This window comes from Musa acuminata, chromosome BXJ1-4 (genome assembly GCF_036884655.1).
Source record: "Musa acuminata AAA Group cultivar baxijiao chromosome BXJ1-4, Cavendish_Baxijiao_AAA, whole genome shotgun sequence".
In the NCBI taxonomy this organism is placed as follows: Eukaryota; Viridiplantae; Streptophyta; class Magnoliopsida; order Zingiberales; family Musaceae; genus Musa; species Musa acuminata.
The window spans coordinates 32,914,005-32,937,940 of record NC_088330.1 but is presented as its reverse complement, the minus strand read 5'-3'; the positions used below and the strand labels follow the sequence as shown (position 1 = coordinate 32,937,940).

The 23,936-nt window shown below is 38.2% G+C and overlaps 4 protein-coding genes and 1 non-coding gene across 5 annotated transcripts; 3 read left to right on the top strand and 2 right to left on the bottom strand.

Moving 5' to 3' along the window:
• Positions 1 to 2,588: 2,588 nt before the first annotated feature.
• LOC135654057 (ferredoxin--NADP reductase, leaf isozyme, chloroplastic-like) lies at positions 2,589 to 4,990 on the bottom strand. The gene is made up of 9 exons (XM_065175557.1): positions 4,774 to 4,990; positions 4,445 to 4,685; positions 4,235 to 4,368; positions 3,909 to 3,987; positions 3,729 to 3,820; positions 3,567 to 3,644; positions 3,323 to 3,385; positions 2,991 to 3,225; positions 2,589 to 2,902 (listed from the first exon to the last, which is right to left on the bottom strand). Exons 1-9 carry the CDS (start codon positions 4,864 to 4,866, stop codon positions 2,835 to 2,837), a joined length of 1,083 nt encoding a protein of 360 aa, XP_065031629.1. The 5' UTR covers positions 4,867 to 4,990; the 3' UTR covers positions 2,589 to 2,834.
• A 598-nt stretch (positions 4,991 to 5,588) lies between these two features.
• LOC135672713 (U6 spliceosomal RNA) lies at positions 5,589 to 5,693 on the top strand. Its single transcript, XR_010513070.1, has one exon. It is a non-coding gene; the product is annotated as a U6 spliceosomal RNA (small nuclear RNA).
• Positions 5,694 to 6,607: 914 nt separating this feature from the next.
• On the bottom strand, positions 6,608 to 8,790 carry LOC135586083 (NAC domain-containing protein 54-like). Its single transcript, XM_065181018.1, has 4 exons — positions 8,596 to 8,790; positions 7,544 to 7,824; positions 7,172 to 7,456; positions 6,608 to 7,013 (listed from the first exon to the last, which is right to left on the bottom strand). The coding sequence occupies exons 1-4, from the start codon at positions 8,750 to 8,752 to the stop codon at positions 6,618 to 6,620; spliced, it is 1,119 nt and encodes a 372-aa protein (XP_065037090.1). The 5' UTR covers positions 8,753 to 8,790; the 3' UTR covers positions 6,608 to 6,617.
• Positions 8,791 to 14,399: 5,609 nt separating this feature from the next.
• On the top strand, positions 14,400 to 16,131 carry LOC135654041 (amino acid transporter AVT3C-like). Its single transcript, XM_065175556.1, has one exon. It carries the CDS (start codon positions 14,503 to 14,505, stop codon positions 15,766 to 15,768), a length of 1,266 nt encoding a protein of 421 aa, XP_065031628.1. The 5' UTR covers positions 14,400 to 14,502; the 3' UTR covers positions 15,769 to 16,131.
• An 855-nt stretch (positions 16,132 to 16,986) lies between these two features.
• Positions 16,987 to 21,029, top strand: LOC135654025 (uncharacterized). Its single transcript, XM_065175555.1, has 4 exons — positions 16,987 to 17,336; positions 18,233 to 19,012; positions 20,220 to 20,267; positions 20,336 to 21,029. Exons 1-4 carry the CDS (start codon positions 17,157 to 17,159, stop codon positions 20,654 to 20,656), a joined length of 1,329 nt encoding a protein of 442 aa, XP_065031627.1. The 5' UTR covers positions 16,987 to 17,156; the 3' UTR covers positions 20,657 to 21,029.
• The last annotated feature ends 2,907 nt before the right edge of the window (positions 21,030 to 23,936 follow it).

Here is a 23,936-nt window from a genome sequence, read left to right as displayed (position 1 = left end):
ATGTTATGTTATGTAGTACATACATCCAACGCCGCGTGGACTTGACTTGAGATGGAAGAAATGGATCGCAATATTATATATCAAATATACTATTTCTTTCAGTTTCTAGGCGTTGACTCATCAAGTCTACGTGAGATGTCGCATGTAGACTTATGGATAGGGAGGGGTATTGATGGATGTGGTTCGAGTCTAATCAACGGAAGATGCCGTACCACTTGATTGCGGTAAGGATAGCTTTCATGAATTCGGATCCAAGGATGGAATATTCCTGCATCACATTCTATTATAGTGAGTGTTCATGCCCATAAAATACATGTATTTATGAAAATAATTTTTATTTTAGACATATATGTAGGAGGTTATCTTGTTATTGTGGTAAGTCATACAGTAGTAATAAACATATTGAATGAATAATAAGTGGTACTTTATTGAAAAGATTTAAAGATACTTAAAATAATTTTATTATTCTACTGACACTTTGTAAGTTAATTAATCATTTAAATTAACAGAAATTGTTATGTTATATGAGTCTAATTAATTGATGTTCTTAGGTTAATTTAGTGGAAACATATTTGCAGTGTGTATATATATATATAGACACACATTGGAGGATTATTATGCATGTCCTTTTGTGGACACAATAAGATTTTAGAATTTTATATATGTCACATCAATAATTACTCAAAAAATCAATTGGAATATCCAGCTAATTCTACTTGGAACTGCTGATACAATCCAAACTCAGATTCCCCATGCTCATAGGAGTTGGTGCTGACATATGTTTGTTCTTCCTCTTTAAGATTTTGAAGTCCATTAGATCATATTTCAGATACAATTAGCTGAATATTCTAAAGATTCTGAAAGAAATATATATGTAGATATTGAAGTCTGAGACTGACAGCCTATGCACGACAAATCGACAAGATTCTTCTGCCAGCACTAACATTGCATTTGGACAATGGACAGTGTGTCCTTCCACTGGATCCCACACAAATGTTTATTATATCTACTGATGAGCTGCCATGACTTTGCTCTTATCTATCGGATGCCATTCGAGTTTGTATCTCAATTTGCATCTCCTGATGAGCTGCCAAAACATGTCTCTTTTACATTTGCCACCACTCCAAAGGAACATCCAATCATTCACACATTGCATCATGAGCATGTATTCAATCCCTCAGTCATGAACACCAGGTGGCACAGGTTAGGTTTGCAAGGAACCTTCACCCCAGTGTGGAGTTTCCAATGGTCAACCTAATCCTGCAGGTTGCTGTATCAAACATGGCTTGTGCTTCTCATTAAAACTTGACAAAGGTGGAGAGTTGAGAAGCACCTTTCATTGCTGCAGATGGGGTTGACATCTGCTGCTGATCTTGAAAGGGAAAGACTCATCAGCCATGTTGATGAGTTTTAGAATCTGTAAATGATTGTTTTGTTTCACAAAATAGTGATTTTTTTATTTTTTATTATATGATATAAAAAAATGGAAAGAAAGAAAACTGGAAAGGGTGTGGTGATCCAGAATCATGGAGGTCATCTTCTTGAAGCTATGGCTGGGTGAAGGAATCAGGATGCAGATGTGGCTTCTGCTGAAGTATATGCAATTTTGGATTGGAGTTTGCCAGAGATGTTTGGCTGCACAAAGTGTCACCTGAAAGTGATTCAATAGCCTTAACAAAGAGATTAAAGTCAGAGGATGTAAAGCTTTCTTGCACAAATCCACTGATTTAGGAGGTTAAGAAACACTCTTAATGCTCTCCTTGCTGCCAGAGATGGATGGATAGAAGACTGCAGCCAACCCTGGTAAGGTTAGGATTAACTTGCTTGTGAGTGCACAGTATGGTTGAAGGCATCAATATGCAACCCATGTATCAGAATTATTAAGCAACAGAAAGATTTGGTATTTGACAAAAAGAAGTGAAACTGATTAGTTTAATGAAATGAAACTTCTCCAGCATAATCTTCCTGAGTTCTATCTAATAACCATAAGAAAATATGGGATCCTTAGTGTCTTCATTTTCTAGTAATTATCACTTATTATATGTCTAATATAATCAAAGATCACATCAAAACATTATTTTTACTACTCTATTAGCCTATGCTCTGAGCTTATCAGCCCTTTGCTACTGATAAATTGACTGGACTATACCAACATGTACTTATGTTCCACAAATGTTAGTCAGAATAGATGGAAGGAGTTTATATAAGAATACAAAAGAGAGCAACTCATTTTTAACATTCAGCATGTAGATGCTATTATTTTCCACAAAATACTCTTTATGTGATGTATTTAAGGGAAAAGTCTTTATTTTTTGCAGTCAGACTGGGCCTGATGGAGCCAAGAAGCTCCCATGTGAGGCACTTGTGTAAAGCCCACAGTGTATAATTGTCTTTGGGAGATTGGCTAACTAGTTAAGCACAATCCAAACTCTCAGCTGAAAGATGTGGCAAGCTTTCACAGGCTAAATTTCAACACCTTTGGCTGTCTGATCCTGTTAGATGTATGAATGCTGGAAAATGCAACCATCTTGTTCTAAGACTTTGACATGTCAAGCTTAGTAGACTTCAAGTACCAAAGAGAAGCAAGGTTTCATGCAAAAAGATCATATATATCTCTCCTCAAAAAATATGACCAACACAAGAGTGAAGTTGATTGGTTACAAGAATTCCACAGAAATTAAATTGTGGTTTCTTTTCACAGAATAGGAGGGCAACTAAAATAGTTAAAAACTACAAGGACATAACACAGAACACAAGACAACTTGTTATCTACATCAAGTATAGCATATGATGAAGGTTGGTTTTTGAAGAGAGATAACTTGCAACAAAATGCATCAATAGACCTCCACATTCCATTGTTCTGCCTTCTTCAGTTCCCTCTTGTAGGTCAGCCAATCAATGCCTGTTAATTAAAACAAAGGATCAGGAAACTGATATCAAGTTTACCCAAGTTTTCTTCTTTCTCTTTGAGATCAAGCCACACATCTTACCATCTTTGGCAGCCAAGGAAACCATGATATCATCAATACCCTTCTCCATTCCTTTCAATCCACACATGTACACAAAGGTGTTGTCCTTCTTCAGTAGCTCCCACAGCTCACTTGCATATTGTGCCATACGAGTCTGGATGTACATCTTCTCTCCCTTTTCATTTGTTTGTTCTCTGCTGACAGCAAAATCTAGACGGAAATTTTCGGGTGCCAACTCTTTCATCTTCTCAAATTCCTGGAGATCCAAAGCAGAGAAGCTAGCAATGCAAGGCCATTTGTTTTTGAACACCAGAAGGAAGAGGAGAAGTCATCAAAGCTTGTTACAGTCTCACCTCCTTGTAGAGCAAAGAGCTGCTTGTAGGAACTCCCAAAAAGAGCCATGCAAGTCCATTGAACTGCATGACACCTTATCAGTCAAACTCTCTTAAACTTTTCCCAAAGAATCAAATGGAAGGACAGATATCAATGTGCAAATCAAGTGCTCCAATTGATACAGGTCATTTACATATGGCTGATTAATCTCACCAGTAGATTTCAATTACTCTTCTTAACACATCATACAGGAAGCAACATTACCTTGTAGTTTTCATGCTTCTCAAAGAACATTTTCCACAGGAATGCTCTGAAAGGAGCAATACCAGTCCCTGTTCCAAGCTGCAATGAAGAAGTCCCAATAAGGACATGCAAATTTACATGTTAGATTAAGTAGAACTGTCTGCATCATGCTATCATATGTACCATTACGACAGTTGCATTGGGATCTTTAGGCATAAGCATCTCCTTCCCAACCGGTCCGGTAATCTTAACTGCAGCACCAGGCTTGAGGTCACCTGAAACATATTAGCAGAACAACCATCAAACTTAAATCAAGTCAATTTAGGGAAAGCTTTTTGGAGTAGTACTAATATCAATCCTTACATAGGAAGTTGGAGCAGACTCCTTTCACTATCTCTCCTTGTTCATTTGTATAAACAAGCCTCTTCACACAGAGGGAAACCTGTGGAATCAAGTCATACAATCAAGTGATCCAATGAAGACTGTGCCAAACATGCATCCATCAAAATCAATCAACCAATTCATGATCTTCAACTATAGTCACTTAAATTTGAGAAACAGAACTAAGGATGTGAAGATAGTATGCATTCCAAGCATTTACGCATCAAAGGTTGAAAGTTTATAAGAAAAAAGCTTCACTTGTATCTGTATGACGAAATGTCTGAGAGAGATGCAGTTGTCAGACTCACGGTCTTGGAGTCTCCAAAATCCCCAATAGCGCTACTGGCGATCGAGTAGAGCCTCAGCTTGTGTGGCTTCCCGTTCTTGTCGATCCCATCAGCGATCACGCCTATCGATTGACCTTCTCTGTAGGGAATCTCCCCTGCGAATAGCCACACAACAAATCTCAGAGGTACGCAGCTTGCTAACCAAAACAAAGGCAGAGAGTAAACGGATACCCTCGGTGCTGAAGACTATGTGGTTGGTCTCTCCGGGTGCGTCGTCTCCGGTGATCTTAGTGTTGATGAGGCACCTCCCGATGTATGGCTCCTTGGGTTTGTACTTGTTGGTGACGACGCCCTCGTCGTCCTTCTTCGACACCTTGGCTACCTTGGCAGGAGCCTCGGTCGTGACCTGTGCTCTGACCGTGACCAACCTGCCTGCTTTAGCTGCAGCGGTGCTTCGTGGGTGCAAGCATGTCTGATAGAATTCAGCATCAGGCAGTGATCGGGATGATGACACGACATGACAAGCAACCTTTGAGGAAGGATTGGCGTGCGGGGCTCACCTTGTGGAAGCTGATTCGCTCGAGGGAGGCAGGGGAGAGGGATGGCTTGGAGGAAGGGAGGGAAACTGCAGCGGTGACTGCGGCAGAAGCCATTGCTTGACTTGGTGATCCTCCGGGCGAGAGAATTGAAGGCAGGAAAGGCAGCAGAAGTGGGGTGGGAAGGAAGAGAGGCAGCTAAAAGAGAACCGAGAGAGGATTGGGCTGTTTAAATGGGTGGAGGAGATTGGTGGTGGCAATGAAGTGGTGGCTGTACATTTGGAGTGGCATCAAGATATTAACAATATGTCATGAGTTTGTGGTCAATTGCATGCTAAATAATCTAATAATAAATTTTTTGAGCAACAATTCTCACACTCAGTTGTCAAGAATTGATAATTTTATGAGCTTTTTTTCTTTCTTTTTGTCAAGAATTGGTAATTTGAATTATGGCCTTTGAGGGTGAAGGTTCGTGGGCAAGCGTAAAATATCTTCGTTATAGCATTTGGTCAAGAGAATAATGTTCTAATATCAAAACATTAGAGAATGATGTGGGTAATGATTAGGTTAGTCCGACTTGATTTGAACTCATGTTTTCAAGAAGTTTTTAGGTTTGATCAAAATTTTCAAGTATTCGATCTCTACGAAGATCAAGATCGTATTAGTTTTCTGGTCTCTTTGATACTTAAATTAGTAACAAACGAAATGTAAATTTTGAGAAAATTAAATTTGTTTTTGATTATTATAGTGTTTGATATGTCTTTTTATAATATATATATATATATATATATATATATATATATATATATATATATATATATATGCCTTAGTTATTGATTGAGTCATAATTAATTCGGATACATTCGATAAAATTAGAATGATACAGAGAAAATTAACATGCCCTTATCTAAGAATGACATGAATAAATCAAGAAATGGATTTATATAAGATTATTAATGATTTTTGAGTTGATGTTAGACTTTATGAAATTATCAAGTAATGTGTTGAATGATTTATACACTAAACAAGTTTTATAAATATAAATAAAATTTTAATTTTTTTAATATCCTCAAATATTATATTTTGGATTTTGGTTCGGAATATGGATAAAGCATAATTTTATTTATTTAAATTATTTTGGGATGGGGACAGAGGTGGTATCACCGATTGAACTGCCAAGTGTCAACCCCTGATTCGAAGATATTTCCCTTATCAATCACTACTACGTGAGTTTAGGTTTGAATGCCAACAACGAGGATTTGGATTACAGTGGTAGTGTAATAATTTGCCTTGTCAGAGGCAAATCCATAATTAACTGTACATATGTAAAAAAGCACAAGATCAAATGTCATCTTCCTGCAAGGAAATGCTATTTGCGGAGGTTAATGGTTAGTCTCTGAAGCACAACAACAGTGATGTTGATGTGCTTCCATCTTTTTCTTGGTTGCAATATCAGGGTTTCCCTTCTCTATGTCTTTGACATCTTTGATGGATCGTCTTCCCTGAGATGAGAACTGAAGCAACTTGCGGCATGACACTGCGTGTTCTATGGGTGGATTAAGAGGGAGCGTTTACGTGACTTGGTATAGCCTTGCTGTTCTTCATGAGGTTGTGCGCCTGAAACCTGCTAAAACCATCGACATGTACTTCTAATCTCTCAAACGCAAAGGCTCGATATGTTGCCATCTTAGTAGATATGATCAGCTTCTCCTCCTGCAACCCATCCTGGACTGGTTTAATGATAGAATAGCGAATCTTCGAAAGCAATATATCTGCAACCTTCAAATATACTGCGTCGATCATCTAAATCTATCTGCTTACAGAACCAAATCATATATGAGAAGGCAAGCAGTATGGCTAGTCCTGATTTATACAGATAGTTCACTGATTCTTACATCTGTTGAACTCTCCGCTGTCTTATGCTCTTCCTTAAACTCTTCTCCGAAGTCGTTTATTTCAGGAAAAGGCATGCCTTCTGTTCTTCTCTCAAGTCCCAACAGACATGCAAATTCATCGAAGTGAGTGCTGCTTCCAGCAAATACATTAGGGTAGTCGGAGCTGCACATCGTCCGCTCCTGAGATGCCGAGGCAACCGATAAGATCTCTCGCAAAACGACGTCCGCTTGACTTGCACTTTCTTGATGGCCACCCAAATGCGAGGCATTGTTTGAGTCGGCGAGACTGTTCTGTGAGAAGTCATCCATTTCCAAGGGCGGCAAGGAGAGCCTGTGTTGTAGTCTTGCACACTCCAAGGCTATGTCTACCTGAGCTTTGAAAAGATGACTCCTTTAGTTGATTTGATGGCACTTTGATAAAGGAAAGGATTCTAGTTTTGTTCTTGTTCTTTTAGACAGACTTCAGCTGGTTGGGTTCTGAAAGTCATATTGATACGTGAAAGTTACGTTGGATGAACTATGCTTACCTTCGATGGAATGTAGGGGAAGCATGCTGGATCAAGAAACGGAGGAGCATCGGTGAATGCTTCTGGTGACAGATACTGCATCCACTTGACATCTGCAGAAGCACTTACATTAGGTGAGGATCCTTGAACCATCTTGGAAGTGCAAATCTCAGGTGGAAAAGGATAGCAATTCCCATTAACTGTTGGTGAAAGCTCAGTTGATCCTTTACAAGATGAACCATAATGCTCTAAGATCTTAGGGCCTGGTGCACTCTTCTTAAACACGCGACATAGAGCATAAGAATCCTGCATCGTTCATCCATGAATCCGTTAAACAATGAGCAGGAAACGAGAGAGAGAGAGAGAGAGGGTGATGATGGAGGGTTTTGGTACCTGTAAGCCGGAGGCCGTCGTCTCACACTCATTCTCATCGAGGCGGTACTCGTGCATGACCCAATCCGTACGAGAGCCATGCGGCGCTCGCCCTCTGTAGTAAACGAGCGTCTTCTTCATGCCCACAGCTCGCCTTTGGGAGCTCACTCTTCGGTCCTTCCCTGTGGCCTTCCAGTAACCAGATTGAGTTGCTCGGTTCGTCCTCGATCCGTTGGGGTACTTCCGATCTCGGGGGCTGAAGAAGTACCATTCCAGGTCTTTGCTCGGCAAGAAGGACTTCTCTGGAGAAAGCCATAAGGAACCATGCATGATCCATTATTCTAGATTATTGCCAAATCATGATTGGCATACAAGGCACTTTAAGGACATCATCATCACCGAAACCTAGATATATATTCCTCATCAGACCCAAGGCAATTCCCCACCAACAAAGGGACCCTATCCATGGGACATCATTTCTTGGATTCTGCAACTTTTCTTCCCACTTTTTGACTTGGGTCCAACTCTGTCTGTCCTTTTCTCTCGTAAATCTTCACTGTTCACGCACTGCAGCATGGTGCGTCACCAAGAAACGAAATTTAAATCAAGGTGTGCAGGGTCCAGTTAAAGGTGATCGGGGAAACAACCCCGGTGGGGTGGGGATGGAGGATATATAGAGTGGGAGATCTTATTCTTCTTGTGATGGGACAGAGTTCAAGATCGCTTTCAGCTTTAGGTTTAAAAGAATGAAAATTTTGTGATCAAAGTGATGAAAGTTTGGACTTGCTTTGGAGAAATAATGTTCCTCTTTACCTTCGAAGAGATCCTCACCGATTCCCTACTCGATTGATCGACTCATTTTTCTTGAAGAAGCTATCCATCCATATACTTATCGACAGTGATTGAGAGGAACTATCTATCGAGCAAGTAATGAAGGAATCAAATTAAAAGTGCTGCATGAGGTACGTATGTGTAGGAATAGCCAACCATGCAAGATCATGAACTGGCCAACGACTGTTGCAAGCAATCCACAGAATGGCAGAACAAGGTTTGAGACGGGAAGAGAAGGGAACCTGGTAACTCCCATGGCTCGCACTTGTAGAGATCAACCTCGGGGATGATTTCCAGCTCAAGATTATGCCCATTGATCTTCCTCTTGAGATAATATCCGACGAGCTCTTCGTCGGTGGGATGAAACCGGAAGCCTGGAGGCAACGTGACCGGTGCCATTTCCTGCCAATCTGAGAACAAGACCTGCCTTCTCTTGAGCAAGAGAGAGAGAGAGAGAGAGAGAGAGAGAGAGGGAGGAGGGGAAAGGAAGCAGTCCATGTTCAGGGTTTTATACTGCCATTTGAGGAGTTGTTTTCCTTTTCTTTATGATCTTTCGGGGAATGGATTGATGGGATATCGTCGTCGTTGAGAAGCTCTTGGCCATCTTTTTCTTTTCCTTTTCTTTTCTCTTCTTTTCTTTGAGGACTTTGCATCCATGGCTACAAAGATCGCAAGCTTCTCTTCTTGTCTTTGCTGCCTCAAGGCTGTCTCTGGCACGTGTCGCGTCATCGTTGGATTTGCGGTGGGCTCCAGTCGTCCATGTCTAGTCAGCACTCCATGTAAAGTACGCAGTCGACATGTGCATGGAATTTTCCATCTTTGACGAATTCATGTCACATTCACACACACACATACATATACACATGCAAATGTGTTTCCACCATAACTTATATTGAAGGATAAGTTTAATTGTATGACACAATATTTTCCGTAACTTAGACATCGAGAGCGAGGATTATGAATTTGATATCATTTAAATCACATACATAATCAACAAGATTAATTTATATATCATCACAAATGTTTCAGCATGCTTTTGACAATCTTACAGTCAATCTGGATACTTAGCTTCTCTTTAAGGTGGATAAGCTTTTCCTTTTATCTTTGATCTCTTCGTCGACAGGTTGTATCGTTTAGAAGTTCAGAACGAAGGGGATTCGATCAGAATTTGACGACTCAAAATGACTTTTGATCAACATTAATTTATGGATCTTCTAACGAGTTGTACGCTTAGGATGTTCTACGCATCAGAAAGACTGCAATGGTTCACATGGCTTTAAGGATTTAAGAATGGCGAGAAGGATAAAGCAAACGAATAGCAGTACTGCTGCTGGCGATGTTGGGATCGGACCTTTGAGTGCCAACCTCGCAATGGTTGCCGGCGTCCAAAAGCAGCAAGAAAAGTTCACGAGCTTGCCATGGCAACGTGAAAGGGTGACGGGAGATGTACATTAGACAACGATGTGTGCAAGCCAAAGGTTGCTCGTCAAGCTTCTCAACTCTCAAGCTCCCAAGACTACATCAAATGCTTCGTCTTGGTTTGCATGGTTTCACTTTCATGGTTGTAAGCTTGATAAAACATAAATGAAGGTTCTTCAGATGAATCAAAAGGGATGTTGGAGTGACAATGCAACTGGTGAGCAAGCAAGCATGCACTCAAATTTGCATCTGAGATGCATGGTTCTTCTTGGGCAATTTACAGCAAAAGTGGATCACAAGTTGAGAAATGACCAGTTCCTACTAGACCAAGTTCGTAAGGGGAGATTTGAGTATTTGGTCACTCTCACACGTCAAAAAGAAGAGAGAACAGTTAAAGATAGTTGTGATGTCAGCTGAATGTTCCACGTAAAGTGACGCTGAAATCCCATGTCAGCAGATACTTTCCTTTAGTTTAACCTTCAAATGGGGAGAGAGACCACTCCTGTATGCTTTGCTTTGGTTTAATCATCTCTGCAAGTCCCATCCCTCGGATGACAGTCCACTTTATCTCATCTCAGCTCAGCTCAGCTCAGTCTTTCAGATTCTCTAGTTCAGCAATGTATATATACACCTTTGCTAGATTATGTGATGTTATATAATTAGATAAAATATATGATGAACATAATTATATTTTGATTATAGATATCGATTAATAAAAAATTTATTTATGATATTTTTTTATAAAATGATCTTGATGGAATGGACCCTCGTGAGTACTTATCCTACACCGTAAGTTCTCATCTATAAATAAACAAAATCTCATGAGAACTAAGCATATAATATACGAATACATACGTATTAGAGGAGACGAGAATATATTATATTATTGAGATATTATAGATCTTCTTTCCTTGATTATATGAAATCGATTAATGAAAAATTATAGACAATCTCTCATCTCTTTTTTGAAGAGAGAAAAAAAAAGATAAATTTAGTTTTTCTTGTAAATCAACATCACTATAATTTTTGGATTGGATGATGATTCGCTCACAGATCAAATAAAAATTTTCTGAATGATATCTAGAGGGTACTCTATAAGATTTCTAAAAAGTATAAATTTTTTTTTATAAATTCTTTGAAGTTTATGCTACAGAATATATAAAAGGATTGTGATTGTGTTTGAGTGATAATAATCTAAGGGTCGTATAATCTTGAGAAATATTTTCAAAACATTTTAAATATGATATTATAATAATAATATTATTATTATTATTTGTATATTCTTTTGATTTTTTATTATCCTATGGGATTTCAAGACTACCCAACTCACTCTTAGCCATCACAAAAGTCCTCCTCCCATAATAGATGATTTATAACAATCTATAAAAGAGGCAGCATATAGGCAATCCCCAATTTTTTCCGATGATGATGAGTGACTGATTCCCATCGTAGATATGATTTTTCTATCAATTCCGTACATATCGATCCTTAAATTCTATATTAATTATAGAATAAGCCGCTTATGATGACAGAAAACTACGTGCCCAAACTGATGGCAATGGCTAAGGGAGAAAAAGGAAGCATGAAGGAAGACGGGTTTGTGCCCTTCTCTCCCTTCTTCTTCTTCTTCATCACACGATTCAGTCCGAAGAATTCTTTGGTCCTTCGAACCACATGAGTTTGGACCGACCATCTCTTAGGATTGATTGACTATTCTACGTTGACTGCATCGATCAACCTAAACAATGGCAATTTCCTATCAGCTTCGCTTGGAATGATTTCTTTGATATCGATTGGAATAAGGACAACAAACACGAGTAACATGCACGAACACGATGGAAGATGTTATTTAAACGCCCTATGCATTTTATTTCATTGGTTTTTTCTTTTAATTTCGAGACCCATTTCACATATTCAAAAGAAAATATGAATTATTCTCCGATTATATTTTCCAACACAGTGTTTGAGACTGGCACGGAAGAAACACAAAACGCTGGCCGTAGACAACTTTGAGTTGTCTTTTTCGTTATTTTTTGTGGGCTTAAAATTTGGATTTATCTTAAAAGATTTTCTTTTGGAGTTTTGAGAAATATATATATATTTTTTCACTTGAGTTACATTATTTTTGAATATGTTATATCGTCGTAACCTTATTCAAAAATACTACAACTCAACTCCAACCTTTTTTTTTAATTTTTTTAAAACTTAAAAAAATACTTAGAAAGATATAAATGATCATTTTTTTTTTCTATTTTTAACCATATAAATAGGTAAATTTTATTTATAGTTTCATAGTTTCGCCAATTTGAGATAAAATTTACAACCAGTTTGAGCTAAAAGTCAATTGAATGATTTTTGAACTTTTGAGGAAAATAATTTAAAAACTTGAGTTGTACTATTTTTAAATGGAGTTATATATTTTTTAATAAAATATTTTTTTCACTGTTTTAAGGAAAATAATTAAAAAACTTTATTTACATTGTTTTTATGATTCTAATTCGAAAATTGTATAACTCATATCCCATTTTTCAAAAATTTCTAAATTATAAAAAACCTTGGAAATGATTTACACATACCTAAATTACCATTTTTAAAATTTTTAGTTCTATAAAATAGGTTTTTTGTTCTTTATTTCATCCTTTAAAAACATAATTTTTTGTTATTTTTAATTTTAACTAATTCAAGGTAAATAGATAGCTACATTGGGCTAAAAATCATTTGAATATGATAAGGTCTCTTAAACTTTAAGGAAAAAAAATTTAGATACATTAATTTTTGATTGGATTATATTGTTTTTAAATCTTATTAAAGAGTATAACTTACTTCTCATTTTTCTTTAAAAAATTAAATTTTCAGAAAAAAAACTTAGAAAGGACTTACAAAAGCCTAAATGCTTAATTTTTATATTTATAAGCATATAAAATAGATATTTTTATTTAATTCAGTCCTTAAAAGCATGAAATTATGTTTTTTTTAATTTTATCCAATTTAAGGTGAATTTACACCTATTTTAAATTTAAAAAACCATTTGAATATTATCACATAAGGTTTTATGAAGTTTGGTGAGGAAAAAATTTTAGGGACTTGGATTACACTATTTTTTAAATGAGATTATACCATTTTGGGACTCATTCAAAAATAGTGTAACCCTTCTCACTTTTTTCGAAAAATCTTGAAGTTTTAACAATACTCATAAATTATTTTTTCCTTTTTTAAAGAATGTAAAATATATATTATTTATTTCACTCCTTAGCTAATAGTAATGTCATTTTTTCTATTAGTTTAATTGAATTTACAATAACTTTGGCTCAAAAAAAAAATCACTTGAATATTATTATATAAGGTTTTATAAAGCTTTTAGTTGAAAGATTTAGAGACATAAGTTGTTTTTAAATGAGGTTCCATTATTGTTGGATCCTATTCAAAAATAGTGTTAATGTCTCTTAAAATAACATAGCTAACGTTCTACATTTTTTTTTTTTCAAAATTCTTAAATTTTTAGAAAACTTTGGAAATGACTTATAAAGGCCAAAGTAACCTTTGTTTATTTTTAAATCGTCAAAATAGATAATTTTACTAGTTACATTATTTTTTACTTATTCTAATTAAAATTACATAAAAAATAATAATAAAAGTTTGAGTATTAAATTCATTTGAATTCTAATATGAAAAGTACTGCATAATACATTTATAAACAATGGTTTTTATTTTTTTGAGATTTATTTACATATTATTTTTAATTATTTATCTAAAATAATATTTATAAAAGTAGTATTTTATTATTTGATGGTTCACTATAATGACATCGAGATCTAATTAATATTTAACATTTATTGCGTTATTTTTAATATTATATTATTATTTTTTAAAATAAATATTCCAATAGTATTATTATATTCAATAAGTTGATTTTATTTTTATTATTTTTCATAATTTTAATATTTTTATATTTATAATTTAAAATTAATTTTATATATTTATAATTATATATAAAAATATAAAAAAATATATATTAATAATATTTGATTTTATTGATTATTATTTATTCTGGACCTCTCTAAAATTTTCGGATGGTTAAATCAGTCTAATTAAACGATTTCATTGAATCCAATGAGTTACTTTAATTAAATATATTTAGACATGTGAAAAAAATATAGAAAAAATAGTTGATGATACTTTTATCAATTTTAAAAGTAAAAAATATACGAATAATATATGAATACTCAATAATAATAATAATAATAATAACAACATCAACATCATGAACTTTTCATACGAATTTATTCTTATCCATTTAAAATCCCAATTGTCGGTGAGATGTAATTTAAATATTAAACTTATATAAATATAAATATAAATAAATATATATATATATATATATATATATATATATATATATATATATCTGATTAAAAACTTAAAAACAATATCCTGTTTGAATCAAAACCCTAAAAATGATTATAACGCAGTTTTTAAAGATCAAATACGTCGCATCGATCGAAACCCTCCAATCAAAGCAATCGCAAAGTCCAGCTAATATTGCCATAATCGTACGGTCCAAGAGAAGCGAAGTCGTTCTCGAACTCCCTCGGCGTTCCAACTATGTCTCACGGTTCCCCTCATCTTTAATAGCAGTCACGTCACCACCCGTTTCTCATCGTCTTCCTTCTTCTCCTCTTCCTCGCTTCTCCCTCGGAACAGCACATTGATTGCTTGGTTCGATCGACTCCATGGTGTTTGGGAACGAGGCGTGCTCCTCCAGCCACGGCCTGGACGCGTCGGCGGCGCCGCTGCTTCCGTCGGTGGGCGGCGGCGACCTCCGGGGCCGGCTGTCGTCGCAGCCCAAGACGTTCGCGAACGTGTTCATCGCGATCGTGGGCTCCGGTGTTCTGGGCCTCCCGTACGCGTTCCGGCGCACCGGGTGGGCCGCCGGTGCCCTCCTCCTCCTCGCCGTCGCCGCCCTCACCTTCCACTGCATGATGCTCATCGTCCGCACCCGCCGCCGCCTCGACCTTGACGGATCTGCCAAGATCGCCTCCTTCGGCGACCTCGGCCTCGCCGTATCCGGCTCCCTCGGCCGCCTGGCCGTCGATGCCATGATCGTGCTTAGCCAGGCCGGGTTCTGCGTCGGTTACCTCATCTTCATCTCCAGCTCCCTCACCCACCTCCTCCCTCTCTCCCTCCCCTTCCTCTCCTCCAAAGCCCTCTACGTGCTGGCCATGCTGCCCTTCCAGCTGGGCCTCAACTCCATCCGGAGCCTCACCCTCCTCGCCCCGCTCAGCATCTTCGCCGACGTGGTCGACCTCGGCGCCATGGGCGTCGTCATCGCTGAGGACGTCTCCATCATGGTCTCCCGCCCGCCGCCCATCCACGCATTCGCCGGTCCGTCCGTCCTCCTCTACGGCGCCGGCGTCGCGGTCTACGCCTTCGAGGGCATCGGCATGGTCCTCCCCCTCGAGGCCGAGGCTGCCGACAAGTCCAAGTTCGGGCGCACCCTCGGCCTGTCCATGGCCTTCATCGCCCTCCTCTACGGCCTCTTCGGCGTGCTCGGTTACGCCGCCTTCGGCGACGACACCAGGGACATCATCACCACCAACCTCGGAGCCGGCGTGCTCACGCTGCTCATCCAGCTCGGCCTTTGCATCAACCTCTTCTTCACGTTCCCGGTGATGATGAACCCGGTGTTCGAGGTCGCGGAGCGGTGGCTGTGCGGCAAGAGGTACTGCTGGTGGCTGCGGTGGGCGTTGGTGCTGGCGGTGAGCCTGGCGGCGACTCTGGTGCCCAACTTCGCCGACTTCCTCTCGTTGGTCGGGAGCAGTGTGTGCGTCGTCCTCGGGTTCGTGCTGCCGGCTGCGTTCCACCTCAAGGTGTTCAGCGGTGAGCTGGGCTGGGCCGAGGCCACGGCCGACATCGCCATCGTCGTCGTCGGCATGGGGCTAGCCATCTCCGGCACCTGGTCCTCTCTCATGTCCATCTTCAACTCTGTGCAGTCTTAAAATTAGTAGAATTTGGGTCAGTAAATCCACACACACACGCGCATCATTAAAAGAGAAAGGAAGGAAGAAGATGTGAGGATTGGATCTCAACTTCTCATAGTATTTTAACTGAGGAGAAGAGGAGCCTAAAGGAATCTACAACATGTAAGGTTGGTTTGTCTGCATTCTTTTGTAGCAACAAGCTGTTTGTGTCGGGGTTTGTGTGTAATAAGCTCCACTGACTACAAGGGGGAAGAACAGTGTGTAGTAGTCAGTTCAATCTTTCCAGATTTTTGTTGTCGAATTGATATTGTTATTCTCATTACAATCAAAATTCTCCGTAAGAACAGACTAGAAATGAGATATGAGAAGAACATGTTTACTTGTGTTTGTGTCCTGCAGCAGCCATCACCACCGGCGGACAACCTTTGACTAGAGGCAAATCTATGTTCGGAAGTGGCAGAATCCTGGTGGCAGCCATCTCACACGCTAAACATGTTGATTACTGAGATTGCTAATGTCTTGGTTTGACTCAGACTCCCTACAGATGAGTAGTTGGCTTTTTAGAGGAAGTGTTTTTGTTGTGACTAATAACATATCACTCATTATGCCTGTAGTTAGGTTTCTTTAGTACTTATTATTTAGATTTAAAAAATTAAAAAATTTATAATTATAAAAATGAATTTCGTTGGTTTTGCTGATAGAAGCATAAAAATAATATATAAAAAAAATAATTTTAATATTATAATTATTAGGAGGATAAAAAGAAAGAAGGAAGAGGACGATACAGATGCATTAATTAAGATATTAAAATTTTTTTTTTTTATATTTTAATTGATAAATCGATAATATTAGAATAGATACGATTAAATATTTTATTTTCATAATTATAAACATTTTAATATAAATTTATTAAGTATAGTGATTGAAATAATATGTAATTAATCCGTTTTTATTCTTCAATATTTCCAAACATGTCTCTTGTAACGTAAATGCAAATTAATTCATGTGGATTTGACTTATCAAACCCAATTTGGTGCGCATCGAACCGATATACCCCATAAATTGGACCGTGACCGAACGTGAATTGGACCGGTCGCCAACCATTGACAGCCGCAGCATCAGATGGAAGTGTTGGTTCGATCATCCGCCACACTGGATTCATGCGCGCACAGCTATTGAAGCGATTAATGATCGTCCAAACCACCCTTGCTTCCATATTAGTGCATGTAGGGTTCACTTCATTAACGCAAACACGTTTCGGACGGTGGAAGCGGTCATCCCATTCGACCAGTCGTGGCCATCGTCGTCTCCTTCGTCGGATCCCATTATTCTCCTCTCTTCTACGGGTTTCCCCTTCTCTTCTTGGCTGTGGGGAATAAAGACGAGAACTTTGGAAGCAGGGAGAGATGTCGTGCTCTTCGTCGTCGGGGTCGGAGGAGGACGAGGGCGTCGACGCCTACCGGAAGGGAGGGTACCATGCCGTCAGGGTGGGCGATCAGTTCGCCGGCGGGCGGTATATCGCCCAGCGGAAGCTTGGGTGGGGCCATTTCTCCACCGTCTGGCTCGCCTATGACACCCGATCCCAGGTACGCTGCCTCCTCCTTCCCTTCCCTCTGCATCTTTGTTTCCTTGTTTCTCTTTCGTCGTGGAGAAAGATTGCGCCTTTGATTGCCAATTCCTGCCTCAGATCGAAATTGCCGAAAGATCGTCGTGAATTGTCTGCGAAAGATCTCATCTTTTCGTCCTTGGATGCGATTTCACTCGATCTCCGATCGCTTTTCGATTTGACGTTTCGGAATTTCATTTAATTGAATGGTCGATTGAATAATCATTGAGAAGATCAGGTCTTTATTTCGTGATAAATGATTATGCCTCTGATTGCTGCTCCTATGCGGGAAAAAAGGACTAGTATTTATCATGTTTCATTCATTTCCATGCTTCTTTATGCTAGGCTCAATGATATCGTTTATTGGGGATATGTTATATTAAAAAGCATCCCACTCTGGTCTAATTGAGTGCCAGTAGCTGCCAAAGACATCAACTTTAATTTATGATGATTGGCATTATGTATTCATTTCAATTATTATTTCTCTCATTTTAAGTCACTTGATGGATCAACTTTAACTCTACGTCTACATTGGTCTTGATCCGATCTTCGTGTATCGCTTTTCATGTTCCATCTTATGTGGATTGCTGTTTTTCTGATCTCAGTGCACTCTTCTTGCATGTTATTATCTATTCTTTTGCCATTTATATCCTACTATGAGGCAAGCCTTGCACATTACGGTAAGATTTCTTGCTGACAAGCACTTGAGTCATGGAGATAGCCTCTCGGTTTACAGTGACAAGGCTCGTATATTGACGCATCATGCATTGGGTCATTCTTTTCTGTCCTACTATATCAATAGACCCCCAAGTTTTTCTAATTCAAGGAGCCTCTCTTCTAGTTCAAGGATTAATTTGGATTTGCTTTTTCTTGTAGAGTTTTGTTGCTCTCAAAATTCAAAAAAGTGCACCAGAATTCGCTCAAGCCGCTCTCCATGAGATTGAGCTGCTCTCGGCAATTGCTCAAGGCGATACCTCAAATTCCAAATGTATAGTTCGATTAATTGACCACTTTAAGCATTCTGGACCAAATGGCCAGCATCTTTGCCTGGTAATTGAATTCCTTGGGGATAGCCTTCTTCGTCTTGTCAAGTACAACCATTACAAAGGCATCGGACTGAATAGGGTGAGAAACATATGCAGGTCTATCTTGGTGGGTCTCGATTATTTGCACAGGGAAGTCGGCATCATTCACACAGATTTGAAACTGGAGAATATTCTTCTTGTCTCCACCATTGATCTTTCAAAAGACCCAGTCAGGTCTGTACTTACCCCAATCCTAGAGAGGCCAGAGGGCAACCCAAATGGCAGTGTAGTGGTCAATATGATTGAAAAGAGTTTTAAAAAAAAGGCAAAGAGGGCAAGGGCGAGGATCTCTGAGACAAGTGCTTCAACTTCCGGGATTTTGCAGCTGGAAAGGACCTTGGAAGGAATTGATCTTAGATGCAAGATTGTGGATTTTGGGAATGCTTGTTGGTGTGATAAACAGTTAACTGATGATATCCAGACTAGGCAGTACAGGTCACCTGAGGTTGTTCTTGGTGCTGGTTACTCCTTCTCTACAGATATGTGGTCCTTTGCATGCATGGCATTTGAGCTTGCTACTGGAGATATGCTATTTGCACCTAAAAGTGGCCAAGGATACAGTGAAGATGAGGTGTGTTTCCTACTTCTATATAAACATGAGTGCTATTTTTTTTTCCTCGAAAATTGGATGAATAAGGAAAGTCCTAACTTAATCGACAATTGTGATGAGAAATTTAGTTGACTTATTTTTAGATATGTACACATACTTCCAAATTGTATTCTGGATTCAGGAACAAGATAGGCAAAATCTGGTTATTAGTCAAGGCTGCTTCTCATTTCAATTCAGTAGTTTTTTGGCTGAAATTGTTAAGACATATAGTGGCTTCAGCAATTAAAAGTATAACTCATCCTTGTTAATGAAAAAATATATATATTTTCATCTTATTGCGATATCTCAAAAGGCTGAATTTATAGATTCTTGTATGTTACATTTGCTACTTCTAGATTTAATACCTATTGATGCAATTTCAGCAAATAGATCTTCTTCTTTTAGACCTGGAACAAGTGTATTAGGATTTGATAACAACAAGGAAGCTCAAATAGGCGAGAGGTGGATCAGGATTATATAGAGTAGGAAGGAAAACAGATCATATCAGGTTAGCTTGCACAAGATCATGATAAACAAATAACAACAAAATAGAAAGGAGTGAGGGATATTGGTAAATGTTATTTTAAGTGGTCTATTGAAAATTAGATTACAAGCTTCAGCAGCAATATAGTCTTTGTAAAGGTGAACGGAAATAAAATATGGTCTTTTTTTAACTGTCATATGCAGATTTCTTTTTGAGACGATTGTTTATTTACTCACAGTTCTTATTTCAGCAACACTGGCATGTTAACCTGACATCCCAGTTTGTTTTAATTTGAGCAGCATGATCTATTTAAAATTTTGTTCCGAGTCCCAGAACAGCACATTTCCACGTAACTTTTCTGGCATCATTTTTCTGTTGAGATATAATTTTTTTCATTCTCTATATTTATCTTAATGGTTCAAAATGATCATCTTGAAAGTAGTAAGTAAATCTTTCCTAATTGATCAGGTGTAAGACTATGTTTCATTACAGCATAAGTAGAATCATTTCAGGAGGTACTAGAATCAATTTCTTTTTTCTTTAGGAAAGCATAGACAGAACGTAAGCACTTAACTTACGCATTGGTTACAAAAGATACCATATTTTTATGGAATGTTACTTGCACAAACTTCATGAAACTAGGAAAACTGTTTCCTATTCTCTGGTGAACTTAATTATCAGTAGATAACGTTGGTTCCTTTGCAGGATCATTTGGCTTTAATGATGGAGCTGCTTGGAAAGATGCCCAAAAAGGTAATAAATGCTCTTAGTTATCTCAACTCTTAATACATGATACTGACTAGTGTCTTCATGCTCTTCAGGTTGCTGCTACGGGATCCCGATCAAAGGATTACTTTGATAGGTATGGAGACCTGAAGAGGATCAAAAGATTGAAGTTCTGGCCACTAGATCAGCTACTGGTTGACAAATACAAATTTAGTGAGGCCGATGCTCGTGAATTTGCAGAGTTCCTTTGCCCTCTACTTGATTTTGCGACAGAAAAGCGGCCAACAGCGGAACAATGTCTACAACATCCATGGATTAAGAACAGAGATGCAAAAGCCAACGGTAAAAATAATGGAGCAGGTGTGGGGAAGCTGGAGATTGGCATGAGTAAGCTTAATGTTCAGGTGGGCAGGTGACAAGCTTCTGCTACATGCTGCAATTTGATTGATGGAAATCAATTGTGACATTTTTGGAGAAAGCAACTTCAAGGCAGTAACGTCATCAGACTAAGATGTGTTGTATTGTGCAAAATATATAGTTTTTGTTCATTTTTGTTAAATGGATGTAAAATTGGTTGATGAATTAGTGGGAATAATGAAGGAGCCCTCATTGCTTTATGCTTTACAGGCTGACCTTTAGGGGATAGTCGAAAATGCTCAACCAGAGAGTTATTAACATTTAACAGTGCTTGAGCTTTGATGACCTTTTAGATCAGTAGTATGTTGTGGAAACTACTCATGTATTATTTGATCAGTTATATTATTTTATTTGCTTACAAGTTGATGATAATACATTCTCAATGAGAAGATTTGCATTAGTTTCTAGCATACACAGGGTTTATGCTTTTGTATGACATTTTAATTTTTAATTACAGATTAATTCTTATAATTAGTTACTTTTAGTATTTTAATTTTTATACTTTCAAGAGTCACATTAGATTTTTATACTTAAAACATAAAGATCCTTATACAGAATTAAAAAAGTTTTTTTACAGGATTAAAAATAAAAAGTTTTATTAGAGCAACATAGTTAAATATTTTATTTTCGTAAACGTATGAATCTTAATATAACTTTTGAAAATATAGGGGTTGAGATATTAACGATAATTAATTACATAACGTAATATGTAATTAGCCTTGATCTTTCATATGAAATTATAATAAACATTCGTTGATCTTTCATATGAAATTATAATAAACATTGGTTATTGCTCTAACATGCATAAGATATAATTTTGGCACCGTCACTCAAAATCGATCTATGAGTTCTACATATACATGATCATTGTAACGTTAGATCAAATCAAATTATTGACAACTATTGATCATTGCCTCTTACCTTAGTTTGCTTTAGATTATCCACTAGGAAACAAAATCTAGCATGCATTGCCTCGGTAGATCGACATGACAAGATCAATTTTCAGATTATTGTCAATATGTTGACTTATAATAGATATGACTGATTTCTTGAGCCATAATTTTTTTGTTTTTCAGATCTATCTCCAACAAATCCTGTTTTATTACTAGAACTTGGGTGTTGGCATGAACCATTGGAGCTAAGTAAACAGATGAACTCCAAACCTTATGGAACACATAACCATCATCTATAATATAATAATTCATATTCCTTCAATTGATACATTATGTTACCTCATATTTGTTATATCTCGTATTTTGATGATGAAACCACTTGATATGTGTTTATGATTTAATCTGTGTTTTGAGTAACGCAGGATGCTTCGATCAGGATGAGACAATTGACGCAGGAGGAATTGACGTTGCGCCAGAGGAGATCACGTCAGGATATTGGATGGCAGAACGCTTCGGACGTCGGGCATCGGGCCAAGGAGAGCGGAATTGCGCCAAGGATATCGGGGTTGCGGAGGTCAACCACCGATTGGGCAACAAGCCGCAAGAAAGGACGATGCACAGAAGAATCGAACGAAACGCTAACCAATGACGTGCCGGGCAACAAAATGTCAATTCGCATTGTAATAATTATCTAGATCGGAGTAGAGTTTTAGCTTGTGTGTATAGGATTAACTATGATAACGACGAAGACATAAAGCAAAACAAAGTGTCGGAGTCAAGCACGAAGGATTCATTGCGAGTTCGAGAGTTCGACGGAAGTCCGAAGGTTCGTCGGGAATGCTGCCGGAACTAGCCGAGAATGAGTAGGGAGCTTGCCGAAGGATTTTTCGGAAGCTCGCTAGAAGGTTCGTTGGAAGTTCGCGGAGCTCGCCGAGAAAGATCGGAGCTTGCCGAAGAAGCTCGTTGGAACTCGTCAAGATCAAATCGTGAAGTCTAGGAGCTTGCCGGGAGTCCGCAGAATGGTTTCCGAGAGTTTATCGGAAAACCGTCAGAAGTTCGCCGGAAGCTCGCTGGAAGAAGTCTTGACTTACGGACTTTGTAATAGCTTAGAAAATGTCTTTAAATTCGTAGTTAGCACATTACTTAGGGTTAGGATTAGGTGTTAATCCTATAAACCAAGTATGGGCCAATTGGGCTCTAGTTCGGACTGGTTTGGGACAATTTTGGAGCCCAACCAGTGAGCTGAAATAGTATAGGCGGTGGCACCGCCTAGCACCCGAGAGCTAGGCGGTGGCACCGCCAGCATCGGGAACCAAAGAGAATTCAAATTTTGGAGCCCAAATTTGAATCATCTTGAGGCCTATAAATACCCCTCAAATCTCAGCTGAGATCACAACCTTTTGAAAAGCAATAGTTTGAGTTAAGAGCCTTAGAATAGTCTTTGCAAGCCTTGTTTTTCATATTGCTTAAGTGTTCACCTCCTCCCATCTTGTTAAAAAGTATTGTAAAAGTATGAACCACTTGTAAAGGTTGTAAGAGGGGTATTAGTCCTCCCCCTACAAGAAATTTGCTAGTGGAAGTTGGAAGCCTCTTCGAAGAAGGCTTCGCAAGTGGATGTAGGTCATTTTGACCGAACCACTTTAAAAACTGCTGTGTTATCTGGTTTGCATCCTACTCTTGCCATTTACATACTGCAAACTTCTCTACTTAGTTACTACGCTTCCATACGTTTCTAAGTTATCAAGCTTCTAAAATTGGTTTCCATTGATATTACTTTTCATCGTACGAAAGATTTATCAAAATCGAAGTTTTAATCCGCTGCACTAATTCACCCCCCCCCTCTTAGTACCGCTCCGATCCTAACAATATTCTCACACACATAATTCTGGTAAGTATTCCCATGAGAACTCAGGGGACAATTACATGTCCATTGTCATAGACATTTATAAACGAATGACTAGAATAATCAATAACCACATTATATAACCAAGTTAGCACACTAATGTCAACAAAGCAGATGTGGTGAGACTTTTTTGATTGGGTAACCCAAATCAACAATTATATGTTTCTATTTCTACTTAATCCATGAAAAAAATAAAGCTATCTCAATAGATAGGAATGGCACATTGAGAACATCATCTCCATTGCTAATTCATCTACTTAAGTTAGAACTCTAGTTATGGCTTGAACCACAGGGTTTATGCAAGTACATGGATGAACTCCAATTCACTTCTCACTTAATTCACATCTTTTATCTTTAATAAAATAATAATCCATATGTTCTTAAATGAAATATTATATTATCTCATGTTCTCATCCACGTAGTGGGATTGATTGATAGGGTATCCTATTCAGTAATGTGATATGATTCTAATTCTACTCGACC